General features: G+C 39.7%; 1 protein-coding gene across 6 annotated transcripts in view; it reads right to left on the reverse strand.

The window, feature by feature from the left end:
- Positions 1–15,721, reverse strand: part of IDE (insulin degrading enzyme) — a 93,757-nt gene that overhangs the window by 7,389 nt on the left and 70,647 nt on the right. For 4 of the 6 annotated variants that reach the window (XM_086378593.1, XM_086378595.1, XM_086378597.1 and 1 more), the window contains 8 exons: positions 15,317–15,461; positions 12,733–12,843; positions 11,691–11,811; positions 7,415–7,506; positions 6,339–6,450; positions 4,537–4,704; positions 2,511–2,783; positions 1,483–1,544 (listed from right to left, as the gene is read on the reverse strand). In XM_086378593.1, coding sequence (XP_086234719.1) covers positions 1,483–1,544; positions 2,511–2,783; positions 4,537–4,704; positions 6,339–6,450; positions 7,415–7,506; positions 11,691–11,811; positions 12,733–12,843; positions 15,317–15,461 — 1,084 coding nt within the window. Of the gene's footprint in view, positions 1–1,482; positions 1,545–2,510; positions 2,784–4,536; positions 4,705–6,338; positions 6,451–7,414; positions 7,507–11,690; positions 11,812–12,732; positions 12,844–14,685; positions 14,831–15,316; positions 15,462–15,721 lie in introns of all 6 variants that reach the window. The other 2 variants (XM_086378594.1, XM_086378596.1) reach the window with 1 other exon arrangement.

The following is a 15,721-nucleotide window of genomic DNA, read 5'->3' on the forward strand; positions in this document are numbered from 1 at the left end:
GTATTTTACATAAATCAGATGCCCCAGTACATTACAAACAATTATATGTAACCCTTTAGGTACAGCTCTGCTGCTGCTACTGCTAAGTCACTTCAGTCATGTCTGACTGTGCGACCCCATAGACGGCAGCCCACCAGGCTCCCCCGTCCCTGGGATTCTCCAGGCAAGAACACTGGAGTGGGTTGCCATTTCCTTCTCCAATGCATGAAAGTGAAAAGTGAAAGTGAAGTCGATCAGTCGTGTCCAACTCTTAGCGACCCCATGGACTGCAGCCCACCAGGCTCCTCCGTCCATGGGATTTTCCAGGCAAGAGTATTGGAGTGGGGTGCCACTGCCTTCTCCTAGGTACAGCTCTACTGCTACATAAATTTTTAATCTCTGCACTTAGCATGGTTATTACACACATTCTATGCCCATTTAAAATTTATGCTACTCTTCTATAAATTCTGTTACGGTGGGGAAAACTTAGATGGTATAAACCTCTTAGAGCAGAACTGGGATAACTTTAATGGCAGTACCTCTCTTTTCTCCTGAAAAACTTTATTAGGCACTTAAAACTTACAAGATCTCTAGTGTGGAATTAGCAGATATAAATTACTATATATATATACTAGACAAACAATTAAGATCCTACTGTAGAGCAGAGGGAACTATAATCAGTTAACCTGTAATGTAAAAGAATATGAAAAAGAATAACTGAATCACTTTACTGTATACCTGAAACTAACAGAAGGAAAGAAGAAGAGAGAGGCGATTGCTAAAGGCTTAGGGGTTTCTTTTTGGGGTGAGAAAAAGTTTCAAAATTGTTAGGTGATTATGGTTATACCTTTTGACTAATGGGTGGCTATGAATATACTAAAAACCACTGAATTATACATTTTACATAAATGATTGTGTGGTATGTGAATTAAATTTCAAAAAAAATAAAAAATAAATAAAAATAAAAAAGGAGTTAAGCGCTTTGGAAAAAAAGGCGAGTGGTCATTTATTTTTAAAAGGAGCCATGTGTACATACTAAGTAGCTTCAATGTCTCTGACTCTTTGTGACCACATGGAAAGTGGCCCACCAGGCTCCTCAGTGACACCTAAATCAGTGGAGATTTATAGTTGGCAGAGACTGGAAAAGACTCTGATTCTCAAATTCTATTTGCTTTCTTTGTTCTTTCTTCCCATGATAAGCTCACCTACGCTCTCTGTGGGTTGGCGTGGGGAACAGAGAGAAAAAAACGAGGGTGACCTAAGTAGGTGGGTCTGGAAGCTGGGAAGGGCCACCATAGTCCTTGGTCCAGACGGAGAGGAAAACAGTACTGAGTTCAATAGGGACTGTCTCTTTTTCCTAATAGTAATAAGTCTTGAAAATACTTAAATCCATAAAAATGCCTTCATAAGTCCTGCCTGAATGGGTTCAAAGTGGCAACACATAACACAAAGCATGTAACGTTTTCTTACTGGTCAAAGTCCGAATACATAAAGTGAATTTACCTTATAGAATTTGATAATATCTTCCTTGGTAAGTGTCTTCAAATAGGCAACTTCTATATTATCTGAAAAAGAAATCAAACAAGAATTTATTAATATTTCCATTTTAAGCAGCCCAGAATACTACACTAAATGACAATATTCTTCACTCCAACACTCTTAAATATCCATCTTTTTGAGTGATCAATTGTTCCTGAAAGTAGTAAGGGAAAAAATTTCAAGTAAAAAGTAAGAGGATACCCTGGCTCTCTATGGGTGAGCTGTTGGTTCCTGGTCTAGTCATTTCAGGTTTTCTGAGCCTCAGTTTCTTCATCTGGAAATTGGGTATAAAAACCACCTAACTGACAATCACATAATACCAGGGCAAATGCTCAGTAATTGGTAGTTACTATTATCATTAACAATGAACCCAACTGCTAGAAAAATTACAGGTAAGGAAACGGAGGCCCCAAAAAGGCAACCTGGTTGAGATCTTTGGCTTGTCTGTGTCAGAATGAGAACACGACCCAACCCTTCTGGCTTCAAGTGTAGCTGAAGTTAATCTCTGCTCTAAGGTAAAGGAGAAGCAGGAGACTTTGGAGAGTACAGCTCTTCCAAATCTAAAAGCACTGACAAATCTGGGGAGATCCTTAAAGGCAGATGTTTGAACCCTGGTGCCTCCAGGACTGCACTTGTCTCAACAGAGTTCAATCTGCACATTTTCTGTTTAGAGCTATGAGAAATAGATGCCCACATATCTGTGCTCAGAGTCTCAGAGGCATACTGAATAAAGTGAAATCAGATTTACTATTAGTGCATTGTGATGAGATACAGATAGATTCAGCTCTAGTTTGAGAGAGAGAGGAAATAAAAAGTTTCTAATAGGAAATTGTTGTTACATTAAATTTAAGTCCTTTAGAAGTGCTACCACCTCATCCCAAACTGTCCTGAAACATCACCTATGAAATGAATACCATTTTGCAGAATGGCATCAATGCCCTCAAATGTTTCACTTCCATGCCATGAATGTGGGGGCCCTGATCATGCCTTACCTCTGTCAAAATTGTACTGCTGAGAGATGATCTCCCCCCAATATTTAGCACACTCTGCAGATAGCTTCTTTGGTTTGTCTAGTCGACGGATTGCTAATGCTTGGATGTGTTTTTGGAAGGCCTCTTCTGTCATGTCCTCTATGGACTTTTCCATGGTAATTAAGAAAGCTTCCACTCTGCTTTCTAGGTAGTGAGGTGGCTTTTCTGACTGGATGATAAACCGTAAGCCCTGAATGCCATTGGCTCGGCGTGGCCCGCTGAAGACGATATAGCCTGAAACACAAACACCAGCCAGTCAGGACCATGGCGTCTCAGACGTGGGTCACTTTTAATCTTCCAAAAATTATCCTGTCAGAGCAAATACAATCTACTTTAGGACTTTATATTTCATTCTTTCATTCATTCTTCATTTCTGAAGAAATCAGCAATGAAAATATCTTCAGTTCCTAAGGACGGGGCAGACAAGCTCTCTGAAGAACAGTTGGAGAGTTGGAGGTCACAAACCCCTATCCATTATTCAGCATTCCCACGCGCCTCACTGTCTGTCAGTTAATCCCCTTCAATCCATGTTAAAGTTATTCTCATCTCTGTGAAATGCTGGACTCATTTCATCCCCTAACCATTGACCTAGCTTGGTTTCCTTTCACATCCAAGTTCCTTATGTGAACTTGCCTTCACTATTGCATTTCTTGTTAGATAACCTACCCCTGGATCGACTTCATTCAGGCTGCAAATCTTCAGAGACCAAGTAACTGACGGTCATTTCCCATCATGGGCTCCTCTGCTACCTCCCATCTGTATCTTTCCTGAACGCACCTGTGGCTTACCTCCTCTGCTCTCCCCTGAACCACACCTCACTACCTTCAGCATCGCCTTTAGAGTTTGAACACTCTTAGTAGCATTTGCCACACTGTACTACAATTATTCCTTACAGGTCTGCCTTCCTGATGAGATTGTGAGTTTCATGAAGGGAAAGACCATCCAAAACTTATCCATTTTTGCAGTCCAGCATCTATCATGGTGGTAGTTTAAAAAAAGATATTGCTTTAAGAGAATCACCCAAATCCTTTTTCATTGGTTGTTCAAAGCACATTACTGGGGCTTGCTCTTTTTGATCAAATTTTACAGGATCTCCAAGGCTTTTAACAGTGCCTAAAACTGCCCGAAACATTTCCTCAAAAGACACTTATTGTGACTTCTTCTATGTGTATCTTCTATGTGCCCCAGGCTTGGGATACAAAGATGAATAAAAAATACCTGACCTCTTAAGGAACCCAAAGAAGAAGTCACAGTAAGCGTCTTTTGAGGAAATGTTTCGGGCAGTTTTAGGCACTGTTAAAAGCCTTGGAGATCCTGTAAAATTTGATCAAAAAGAGCAAGCCCCAGTAATGTGCTTTGAACAACCAATGAAAAAGGATTTGGGTGAGTCTCTTAAAGTAACAATCTTTTTTTAATCTAAGCTTCTCTGGTGGAGAAGGCAATGGCACCCCACTCCAGTACTCTTGCCTGGAAAATCCCATGGGCAGAGGAGCCTGGTAGGCTGCAGTCCATGGGGTTGCTAAGAGTCAGGCACGAAAGAGCAACTTCACTTTCACTTTTCACTTTCATGCATTGGAGAAGGAAATGGCAACCCACTCCAGTGTTCTTGCCTGGAGAATCCCAGGGACGGGGGAGCCTAGTGGGCTGCCGTCTATGGGGTCGCACAAAGTTGGACGTGACTAAAGTGACTTAGCAGCAGCAGAAAGCTTCTCTGGTGGCTTGCTTCCCACCTTGTCACCCGCAACAGCCTGCCCTTAGCATCCTTTTCCCCCACCCAAAATGACCTCTATATAGACATGTATGTGATGTAAACACACGTCATCTCCTTAAGAACTGCTCTACTGTCCATGAGATAGTAACGGCTTATCTTCTAGAGGTGGAGTCCCCACAGGCATCATGACGGGGGCTGCACATGTGGCAAATGTTCTCGAGGACGACAGTGCTCCTCAAGGAGTGAGTGCCCTGCCGCGCCCCGCTGCCCACTCACCCAGTTGCTCCTTGGTGCGCAGGGTGTTGAAGCAAGGCTCGGAGATGATCTGACAGAAGAGCTCCAGAAACATGTTCTCTGACGTGCTCTGCATGTCGGTTTGGTAGTATATCTCAATGCCACAGTTATTGTGGACTTCATTCCTCTGCTGATACACAAACCATCCCCCTAGGAAGTTTCAATAAGAGAGCAACATGTTCAAAAACTTCTTTAGGGTTTAAACAAACTTACCGTTTTGTTTGTCTGTATGAAGTTGTTCAGTTTGGTTGGTGTCTTTTGGCAGTTCCAAACTGCAATTAATTCATTAAGAATGTGAAACTCAACTTACCCAAGGGAATCCTAATACAGTGATCTGTACTTGGGAGGCCCTTATAAACATTCAAAGACTTTAAAGGGCAAAACACTTGTAAAAGACCCACTTTCTGACTAAGTAAATTTTAATGCTAATTGAGATCATAGTTAATGAAATTTACAATGCAGTGTACACACTATTTTAGAACTACCTAATATCTATAAGAAACTCAACAGAAATACAACCTATGTTTTAATAACCATGCAAAACAATTTTTTAAACCACTAGTTGTGCCATTATCTACTTAGCATTCAATTCAATATTGTTTACCAACACCCACGCTGAAGGTCAATTCACAAATTTATACATATGTGTACAATGCGTAGAGATGCCCCAGTCTGACATCTCACTTCAGAGATGAAGAAACTGAGACCCTGAGAAGTGAGCAACTTATCCAAGGACATACAGTTGGATGATGGAGAGCTGAGACTGCTGATCAAGTACTTCATCAAAGTTATAAACAGATGGCCATGCTTTATGATCTGATAACTATTTCATGAGCAGTAAATGTGACTAAGCAAATACAGGGTTTAGTAATTGCCTGATTACCACGTTCAATGGTTTTTGAACTCTTCGAAGAGCAGTTCCTGACTCTTCCTCTCTGCCATGCTGTAGTGACTGAGGAAGAAGCTTAAGTTCAAAATGAGCCATTACCCAGTCTGTGATGACTGGCTATGCAGAATAGTAGCACTGTGCTCAAGGTGTCTTGGAGCATTCAACAAAGAGATTCTGAGGTAATGCTTTAGCAGCTACTCAAGTGAGCCAGACACAGACCCCAGCCCTTAAGAAATGTACAGCCTACCAAGGGAGATGGAGATGCACTTCAATCCCAATGTGAGAGAAGTGCTGAGTAGCGTAAAGAAGGAAGGTTCAGAAAACCTGTGCTGGGAGGTCAGAAGAGGAAGCAATTACTTTTAGAAAAAACCCAATGCTTCTCACCACTGGTCTAATATACTTTCCACTATACAATTCTGAACAACATTGAAAATAATGCTCAATGAGTTCTAGATCAAAAGAAACCACTGTTAATGCAAAAGTAACCCAACACTGAAAACTCCCATATATTATTATCAATTCTTTATGTCAATTCCTATGGGCTCCTAATTCTAATTTCCATTTTTTATAAATAAATTTTATTACATGCTTCACAGTCAATACTTCTTTAGTTTTGTGATTTTTCACTTCTTCACTCTTCTACGCTCAATTACCAATCACTTCCAGGATCATTCTCATCAAAATAATTGCCTGCCTCCAATTTCACCTCTTTGGCCCTCCTATAGATAATTTTCTTGCAGAATTATCTATCTTTAGTTATAAATTAGTAGAGAATCCCAGCAGATCTTTACCATAAAATTATATTTGATCATCCAAGTGACTTCAAACCACCTGTAATCACACACAATATTATGTCAAAGCAGTCCATTCCCAAAGATAGAACATTTCCACTTACTGTCCGGGAGCTGAACTTCTCTGTACCGAACGAGCTGACTTGGAAGAAGTGGTTTCGTATGAGCATGTTCAATAAGGGTGTCTTCAACCATCTGCATGATTCCTAACGCAGCCTAGAAAGGCAGGTCATGGCACATTACAAAACCACAAATGTATCTTGATTAGACAGCAGCCCATGCAATATGAAAACAACATGTGTGTGAAATAAACTAACCAACTTTATCAAAGTGGGTTTTTAAAACCTTAAGTACATTTGATCCTGCTCAAATAGATAAAAACTGAACTTGTTGATTTGCAACAGAGTCAGTAAGGTGGTAGTGAGGAGAAAGAGAGACCCAGACAATCAGCGGCACCAATCTCGATGTTGGAGCGGTATCACTGATGGAAAGTTGGTCTCTAGTGAATGGCCCTCACCACAGATATTTGGGGTTACAGCAAAGCAAAAGAGGTAAGCATGAGGCTTTATTCTGAATAAAACTGACACAGGGAAGAATCCTTTCTCAGTCACATAACAGCACCTGACCTTGGCATATTATTCTGGAGACAAAATAGTGGAGTGGCAGAGAGTATGGGCTCTTGAGACAGACTACCATGGGAATTCTAAATTCCGTTTAGCTTTCCATGTGCTAAACACTTGGAATGTACTATTTACTTTAATCCTTGTACATAATATACTGATAAAGAAACTGAGCATAAAGAGATTAAGACACTTTCAAAAGATTACATAACTTGTAACTGGCTGACTCAGGATTTGAATCCAGGCTGATTCCACACTATGTGGTCTTATCCACTATACAGTCCTGCTGTTCTAGAGTAGGGACCATTATTCCCATTTCCTCCAGTGACTGCACGAGGCAGACAACAGAGAAGGCAGCCGTGAAAGTAGGTCCACAGTTAACCAGGATCATTCAACTCTGTATACTCTCCCCTACCTTTCTGCAGAGGGCAGAGAAGGCCAAGTCAACACTAATGAGTATATAGCCATACTGCGGTGGTTAGTCAGTAGTCTTAAATCAAATAGAGTAAAATTTCTGTTGCAATGATCTATAAAAGATTGCTAAAACCTCAATCACCCACCTGCTTTGTTATATTTCCATGGAGAAGGGCTTCAATATGCAGCCGTGACAGGAGTTGAGGTATGAAGGCCTTAAGGCGAGGAAGGGTGACATCTGCAAACAGGTGTAAGAAATTGTAAGCTCTACCTATGAGGTCTTTTTTTTTTTTTTTAAACTCTGAGACAATTTGAGACTTACAGAAGAGTTGCAAAAATAGTATAGGGAGTTCCTACATACCCTTCACCCAGTTTTCTCTAACGTTAACGTTTTTCACTACCATAGGATGCTGATCAAATCTAAGAAGTTAACACTGGGACAATACTATTAACTAAAAAATCTACTTTATTTGGATTTCAGTTTTTCCACTAGTAACAGTTTTCATTCCAATCCCAAGGAAAGGTAATGCCAAAGAATGCTCAAACTACTACACAATTGCACTCATCTCACACGCTAGTAAAGTAATGCTCAAAATTCTCCAAGCCAGGCTTCAGCAGTACGTGAACCGTGAAATTCCAGATGTTCAAGCTGGTTTTAGAAAAGGCAGAGGAACCAGAGATCAAATTGCCAATATCTGCTGGATCATAGAAAAGGCAAGAGAGTTCCAGAAAAACATCGATTTCTGCTTTATTGACTATGCCAAAGCCTTTGACTGTGTGGATCACAATAAACTGTGGAAAATTCTGAAAGAGATGGGAATACCAGACCACCTGACCTACCTCTTGAGAAACCTATATGCAGGTCAGGAAGCAACAGTTAAAACTGGACATGGAACAACAGACTGGTTCCAAATAGGAAAAGGAGTACGTCAAGGCTGTATACTGTCACCCTGCTTATTTAGCTTATATGCAAAGTACATCATGAGAAACGCTGGACTGGAAGAAACACAAGCTGGAATCAACATTGCTGGAAGAAATATCAATAATTCCAGATACGCAGATGACACCACCCTTATGGCAGAAAGTGAAAAGGAACTCAAAAGCCTCTTGATGAAAGTGAAAGTGGAGAGTGAAAAAGTTGGCTTAAAGCTCAACATTCAGAAAATGAAGATCATGGCATCTGGTCCCATCACTTCATGGCAAATAGATGGGAAAACAGTGGAAACAGTGTCAGACTTTATTTTGGGGGGCTCCAAAATCACTGCAGATGGTGACTGCAGCCATGAAATTAAAAGACGCTTACTCCTTGGAAGGAAAGTTATGACCAACCTAGAAGGCATATTCAAAAGCAGAGACATTACTTGGCCAACAAAGGTCCGTCTAGTCAAGGCTATGGTTTTTCCAGTAATCATGTATGGATGTGAGAGTTGGACTATAAAGAAAGCTGAGCACTGAAGAATTGATGCTTTTGAACTGTGGTGTTGGAGAAGACAATTGAGAGTTCCTTGGACTGCAAAGAGATCCAACCAGTCCATTCTAAAGGAGATCAGTCCTGGGTGTTCTTTGGAAGGAATGATGCTAAAGCTGAAACTCCAGTACTTTGGCCACCTCATGTGAACAGCTGACTCATTGGAAAAGACTCTGATGCTGGGAGGGATTGGGGGCAGGAGGAGAAGGGGACGACAGAGGATGAGATGGCTGGATGGCATCACTGACTCGATGGCTGTGAGTCTGAGTGAACTCCAGGAGTTGGTGATGGACAGGGAGGCCTGGCGTGCTGCGATTCATGGGGTCGCAAAGAGTCGGACACAACTGAGTGACTGAACTGAATGGAACTGAACCCTTTTGAACGAGTGGTGTTGGAAAAGACTCTTAAAGAGTCCCTTGGACTGCAAGGAGATCCAACCAGTCCATCCTAAAGGAGATCAGTCCTGGGTGTTCATTGGAAGGACTGATGTGGAAGCTGAAACTCCAATACTTTGGCCACCTGATGTGAAGAGTTGACTCATTGAAGACCCTGATGTTGGGAAAGATTGAGGGCAGGAGGAGAAGGGGACGACAGAGGATGAGATGGTTAGATGGCATAACCGACTCAGTGGACATGAGTTTGGGTGAACTCCAGGAGTTGGTGATGGACAGGGAGGCCTGCCGTGCTGTGGTTCATGGGGTTGCAAAGAGTTGGACACGACTGAGCGACTGAACTGAACCCTTTTCTGTTTCAGGATTTAATCCACGATCCTACCCTGCATTTAGTTGTCATGAGTCCTTAGTTTCCTCCCATCCTTAACAGTGCCTTGGTCTCTCTTTGTCTTTCACAACCTTAAGATTTTTGAGCAGTACTGCTCGTTTTACAGAATGCCCTTTATTGGGGCTTTAATAACTCAATTATTAAATTGGATTTATGTACTCTTAAGAAGAACACCCGAGAGGTAATGTGTCTTTCTCACATCGGGGCACATGATGCTGACATGCTGTAATACAGATGATGAAAACATTGATCACCTCATTATGATGTTGTGTGCCAGATGTCTGTCCTATAAGTCTTGAACCACTTTAATCTTTTGGTTGTAATTAAGTAACTAATGTATACTTTTCAAGCAACTAGGAAAAGCCACCCCACCAATGCCTACTTTTCCCATTATAATTAAAATACTTATTTTGGAGGAAATACTTCGAGACTATACAAATATCTTGTCCTTACTTAACTTTTATCCACTAATTTGGTGTTAGATGGTTAGATGGCCATCACCGACACAATGGACATGAGTTTGGGTAAACTCCAGGAGTTGGCGATGGACAGGGAGGCTTTGGCGTTGCTGCAGTTTATGGGGTCGCAAAGAGTCGGACACGACTGAGCGACTGAACTGAACTGAACTTCAGTAAAGAAGAGTTGTCCCTTTTCCGTTAGGACGCTATGCTAATAAATGTTACAATGGATGCCAATGCTAGTGATTAAAATTTAAAGACAGACATAGGAAGGGAATTAACAAGTGCTTACTATGTATGTATGCATCAGGCACTTTATAGATGTTATAAACTGTAAATTATATGCTATTATTCCCATTTTAAAGGTGAGAAAACTGGAATTCCTTGGCAGTTCAGCAGTTAGGATTGCATACTCTCATTGCCAAGGGCTCAGGTTCAATCCCTGGTCAGGCGACAAGCTGCACAGTGGCCAAGGCGGGAAAAGGTGAAGATACTAAACTTAAGAGAATTTAAATTTCTTGTCCAAAGTCGTTAACCTAGTAAGCTGCAAAGCTGCATTTGAATCTTGGCCTAATTTCAAAGTCCATATGCATTCCACTCCACTGCACTGCCCTAGAAGGCCCTTTCACTAGACCCTCTCAGCACTCAGTCTCTTTGCCTCTACAAAAATAACCTGCTTACATTTATGCTTTGCCACTAGACTGGAGAGCCTTGATCCAAGAAACCCCAGCTACACCTAACTGATCATTTTTAAATCTCAAGCACCTGCAATCTGGTACCTGGTACACAGGCAGTCAGTAAATGCTGTTCTAGTTAATGAACTTTATAATCTATATGCCTACCCAGTGCCTGAGGCAACCAATAAAATAATGACCTTCAATACTTTGCTCTTGACTTGTCACTGAAGACATCAAAGGCACAGTGATACATAATAAGTAAGGATTTGTCATAAAAGATTATTAAAAATTCAACAGTATTCTTTTTTCTTATTACTGAGCATGTAGGAAGCGAGATTAATTGGTAGCGCAATGCTGAGAAGTGGAAAAGATAAAACAACAATAAAGGATGATATCAGTCTACATTCTTTCCAGTAAAACCCTGAAAGTAATTTCATTCCATTGAATAGACATTCATTAGACACATACTGAGGGCATAATATAAATACTAAATAAAAAGAACAAACGGAAGGCATAATTCACTGCCCTTGAGGAATCAAGGACTTTCAGGCAAAACCTCTGAAAATTAGATTTAAGATTTTAGGAAAAAAGCAACAAAAGATAACTCTTTAGGCTAATTTACATAGTTTCCATTTTTTTACCAAACTGAATAGATCTACAGATACTGAAGCATTCTTTCTATGTGATAAGGCTTTTAAGCTCAGCCCTTTTTCCTTTTCTGAAAACTTCAATATTAACAAGGCAAATTCTTGGGTCAAAACACTGTCATTTGCAGAAATCTATGAATAGTAGTAACTAACTGTTGTGGGTCCATGTTGAAAACAGCAAATGTGGTTAAGCTGCCTGAATACAAAAGCCATTTCAAAGGCTACCTCTGTTTTTGTTAAAAAAAAAAGAAAAGAAAGAAAGTATACACAGTTGGCTTCTTTAATGGAACTATAAGTTATTAGAAAGCACAAACAGCAGGTAATAGCATACACCAAAATAATTTTAGAAAACAATGAAGAAAGCATCAAGCTATAAGTAGAAAGAGTCTCACCATCCAAGGCTTCTTTTAATTCATCTTTAGTCCAGGCCACTTCAGTCATCAGCAAGCGGAGGTAGTACATGGCGTGTTGATGAGGCTGTTCAGCTCGGAAATTGTTAAGAGATCGCATATACTAGTGAAGGAAGACAGGGGTCTGTTAATTTTATCCCATCCTTTTAAAATCATTTCAAAAGAGCAGCTATAATCAAACTTCAATTTGCATAAATTGTGTGCTACTGGGATGTGGGATATTGGCTTCCTCCTTTTTGAAGTTATGTGATTAGACAAATTCCCCTCTGATCCTTAAAGAGCATGCTTTCCCTTTGTCTAGCCTGCTCCCTTACCCCCAGCATCGGACATGTACTTCCTTCATGTGTACAGCCTTGACTGTGGGACCTCATTCATCCCTCAGAAGCTATCCCCAGTTTTCAGAGCCTCCATCTCTTGGCATCCTCTAATTCTTCACTACAAGGTCACCCCCAAAGCCTAATCAAGAAACATGGCTATGTGTGTGTATATATATATACTACTGAATCTTCATTTGAAAATTGATGATAATTTCTCTGAGTGTTCAATGAAGGTCATAGTTTGGCTTTTAAAGCAGCTATACATCCCATATATCCACTACTGGGCCAGCCATGAGTTGAATTTAAGTGGAAGATACAGCAAGCCTAAATAGTCTGCCCTAATGTGACAAGGTTATCATGTCAGGCTGGAGTCCCAGCCTGTAGAATCAAGTTTCTTCTTAAATGGAGGTTGAAATCTTAAAATCTTCAAGGAGTCCCTGAAAGCTACTAGGTCTACCTCAGTTTCCCTTCTGAAAGAAAGTGCTGTCCTAGCTCTTAGGCCCTATAGAGAAGGGGGCCAGGTGTTCACTAGACTTTCCCAGGCTTTCTTTCTGGGAAAAATATAGGATCTAGCAAAGATAGAATGAAATGATTGATACAGAGTTATGAATGCTTCTTTTCCTCCTCACCTCCTTCTCAAAAATGTTCATAACATGGCAATATTACCTGATGAATTAAAAAAATAAAAATAAGTTCAGAAAACTTACTGCCTCTTTGATAATTTCAAATCTTTTTTCATCAATCTCAAAGGTAGCCATTTTCTCAATGATCTTCTTTAGCAAAATTGGCTGCTTGTCATTGTAACCTTTCACCGAGAGCTACAGAAAGAGTTCAGGATATTAAAAATCTAAAAATACCATGAAACAACTTAAATTTGACTTTTAAACATTTAGGAAGTCCCCAAACCAGGTGTATCAAAATAAAAATAAAACAAATTTAATGAAATTCCTTTCTTATAAATATAGCTTAACATTTAGGAAGATAACATTAATCATCTTTATTTACTAAGACCCAAAAGCATATTTTTGCTTTTCCTAAACAAAAACAATAAGGAAACTTACCTGGTGCCAAACTATGGCAGCATGCACTGTATCATCAAAATTCAAGTTCTCATTAAATCACATTAATTATAGAAAGTATTTTAAGTTTAATGTTCTAAAAGAATTTCTAAGGAATGGCAGGCTTAAGGTTTTTATTGGTGTGTTAAGAAGGTAAACATCATAGGGGAATGTTGTCTAGCAAACTATGAGATATGCCCCCAAAGTGTTTATAGTTAAATATTTTGAAAAATCATCTTTTAAGAAATCAGGCAGTCCCAATTTTGTCTTGTGCGGCATTTTGCCACTTTTCCTGCCCTGAGCTGCCCTGACCTGCCCAATAAGGGCCCATGTGCCACACCACTTGCTTGTTTAATGAGCTCTGCTGACGCACCAAAAGCCACTGGCAAACAGAGGTGAAGTAAGGATTCCCGGTATATACCACCTGGAGTTTGCCTGAGGACAATTTAATAGTCTCTGAAACCATAACATTTTGAAAAGTAGGGAAAGCCTAATTCCTACAGTTATGTTGCCACATGGTGGCACCCACAGCAGTAGAGATACGCTGCAGCTAGAGTATCTCTGGAAGTCTCTACCTGATGAAAACTGATAGGCAAGAACCTCAGCAAGAGTGAAGGTCACTGACCATGGAGAGTACATCAGGAACCGTGGGAACTAGGCTGACAACTAGCAGGAGGCCCACTCTGTCACAGATGAAAGTGATTAACTGAATGGTGATATGCTACTAAAAGTCAACAGAAAAGCAAGCCATAGATTACTACTTCCCTATTTGAGTTTTACTTTGTTCTCTGGGCTCCAAATTTCCCTGGTCTCTGAAAATGGTTAAGTTACATACGTTCTTATACATTAAACAGAAACTACCAGAAAAGTTACTTGTGTGAAGAAAAAAAAAAGTCACTGCAAATAAAATTTAAAAAACCTAAGACCTTCTGTATAGAATTAGAGCACACAGCACATGCTCTCATTTTAGTTTTTACGGAAGCATACATTTTCAAGAAAAGTGAAGATGAATGTGTGCCAGGAGAAGGGTGTTAATTTGGAAATGAGGTGTAAGTTTGGAAACATAAGAGAAATGATTTCAATAGAAAGGATCTAGTTACTTCTTGCGATGCATTTAATAATCCTTATTTTAAAACACATTTAAAAGTAGTTAATGCTACAAAATAAATTAAACAAACATGTCAGATGTGTTTGAACATAGGAACTTACTACTACTGTCAACAGAAAGAAAAACAACAACAAAGAAGCTTTAAGTAAAACTGAGCACCACAACAGCAACTACAGGTATCTTTCACTTACAGATGATAATATATTCAAATACATGGGAACAACAACATGCTTTAAGGATTAATATGTTAAATGTTTCAAGCAGAAGAACATGCAAATAAATGTAGCACACATACATGTTCACAAAATGCACTAAACTCTACTAAATCGTTTGTTAGTGGAACTAATACTAACTTGAGTTCTCCAATCATTAAAAAGGTGCAAGGAAAAAACCATCAATCTTCTTGGTTTAAAATGCAGAAGTTAATAGTCTTCCCAAGCTCAACATAATGCTTAAACGGTGTGACGCCTTTTCTTTGGTTTCATTTTACTTACAAGTATTGCATTCATTCCTGATGCAATGCCATAGCTCAAACCTGAGAGGCGTGCTGCATATGTATACTCTTTTAAATCATCCTTCAATAACCTGATAAACAGGTATGTCATGTTGCAATGGAGAGGATCAGCATAAATGTAGCGACTAACAAAAAGAAAAACAAAAGAAATGCTTTGATACCTCAAGCAGTGGCATGGTAATGAAGAAACATGACTGAAGAGTATGAATATGCAGCCTCATGATCTGAATTTCTAGGGAAATAGTATAAGCCAACCTTCTGTTTTACAATGGCAGGAAGACTTCATTCTCTATTGTCAAAGACCAAGACTTCAGATATGGAATGGGTGAGATCTAAACCTAAATCAGGGTCCAATTTTGTTTTGAGGAGAAAAATATGATGATCTGATGAAAGATGTTCAAAAAAAAGAAATCAAGGAAAATTTGCATAATATGAATGGTGTATTGCTGAATACTTAAGAGCTAACTTAAAAATTAAATGATAAGAAAATATGATTAGCCACAAAGATTTTTTAAAAAGAAATTAAACTCATACCCTCAATCAAAAATGCTTCCATCAAATCAATATAAAAAATGTTGATGAGTGGAAGGCTCTAAGACGTGGGTACTTACATACATCCCATAGATGGTATTTTGGAGGTCATAGCTCAAGCCTGCTAGCTCTGCTGCATATGCATACTCGTTGAGTGAGTCTTTGAGGAGCTCAAGGTACAAATAGGCCATGTTACAGTGCAAGGGGTCCACATAAGCAAATGGGCTGGAAGAAAATGTTGACAGTAAAATAGCTGATTTATTACTTCCCAATGTGATACGGCCTTTCGAGATGGATCAAGGAACTGGTTAAAACAACTTCCTGAAGATATGCTTTGAATTCTTGAATCTGTCTCTTCTCATGAGTAAAAACAACAACAACAACAAGATGTCTAACAAAGAAGCTTGAAATATGCCATGTGTACTGGTAGTAGTGAAGAGGGAAAAGGAATTATTACCCCAGATGGCATGGTAGAACTGACAAGT

This window comes from Bos grunniens, chromosome 26, assembly GCF_055505025.1.
Source record: "Bos grunniens cultivar Pamir isolate PY7600 chromosome 26, Bosgru_T2T1.0, whole genome shotgun sequence".
NCBI classification, from domain to species: Eukaryota; Metazoa; Chordata; class Mammalia; order Artiodactyla; family Bovidae; genus Bos; species Bos grunniens.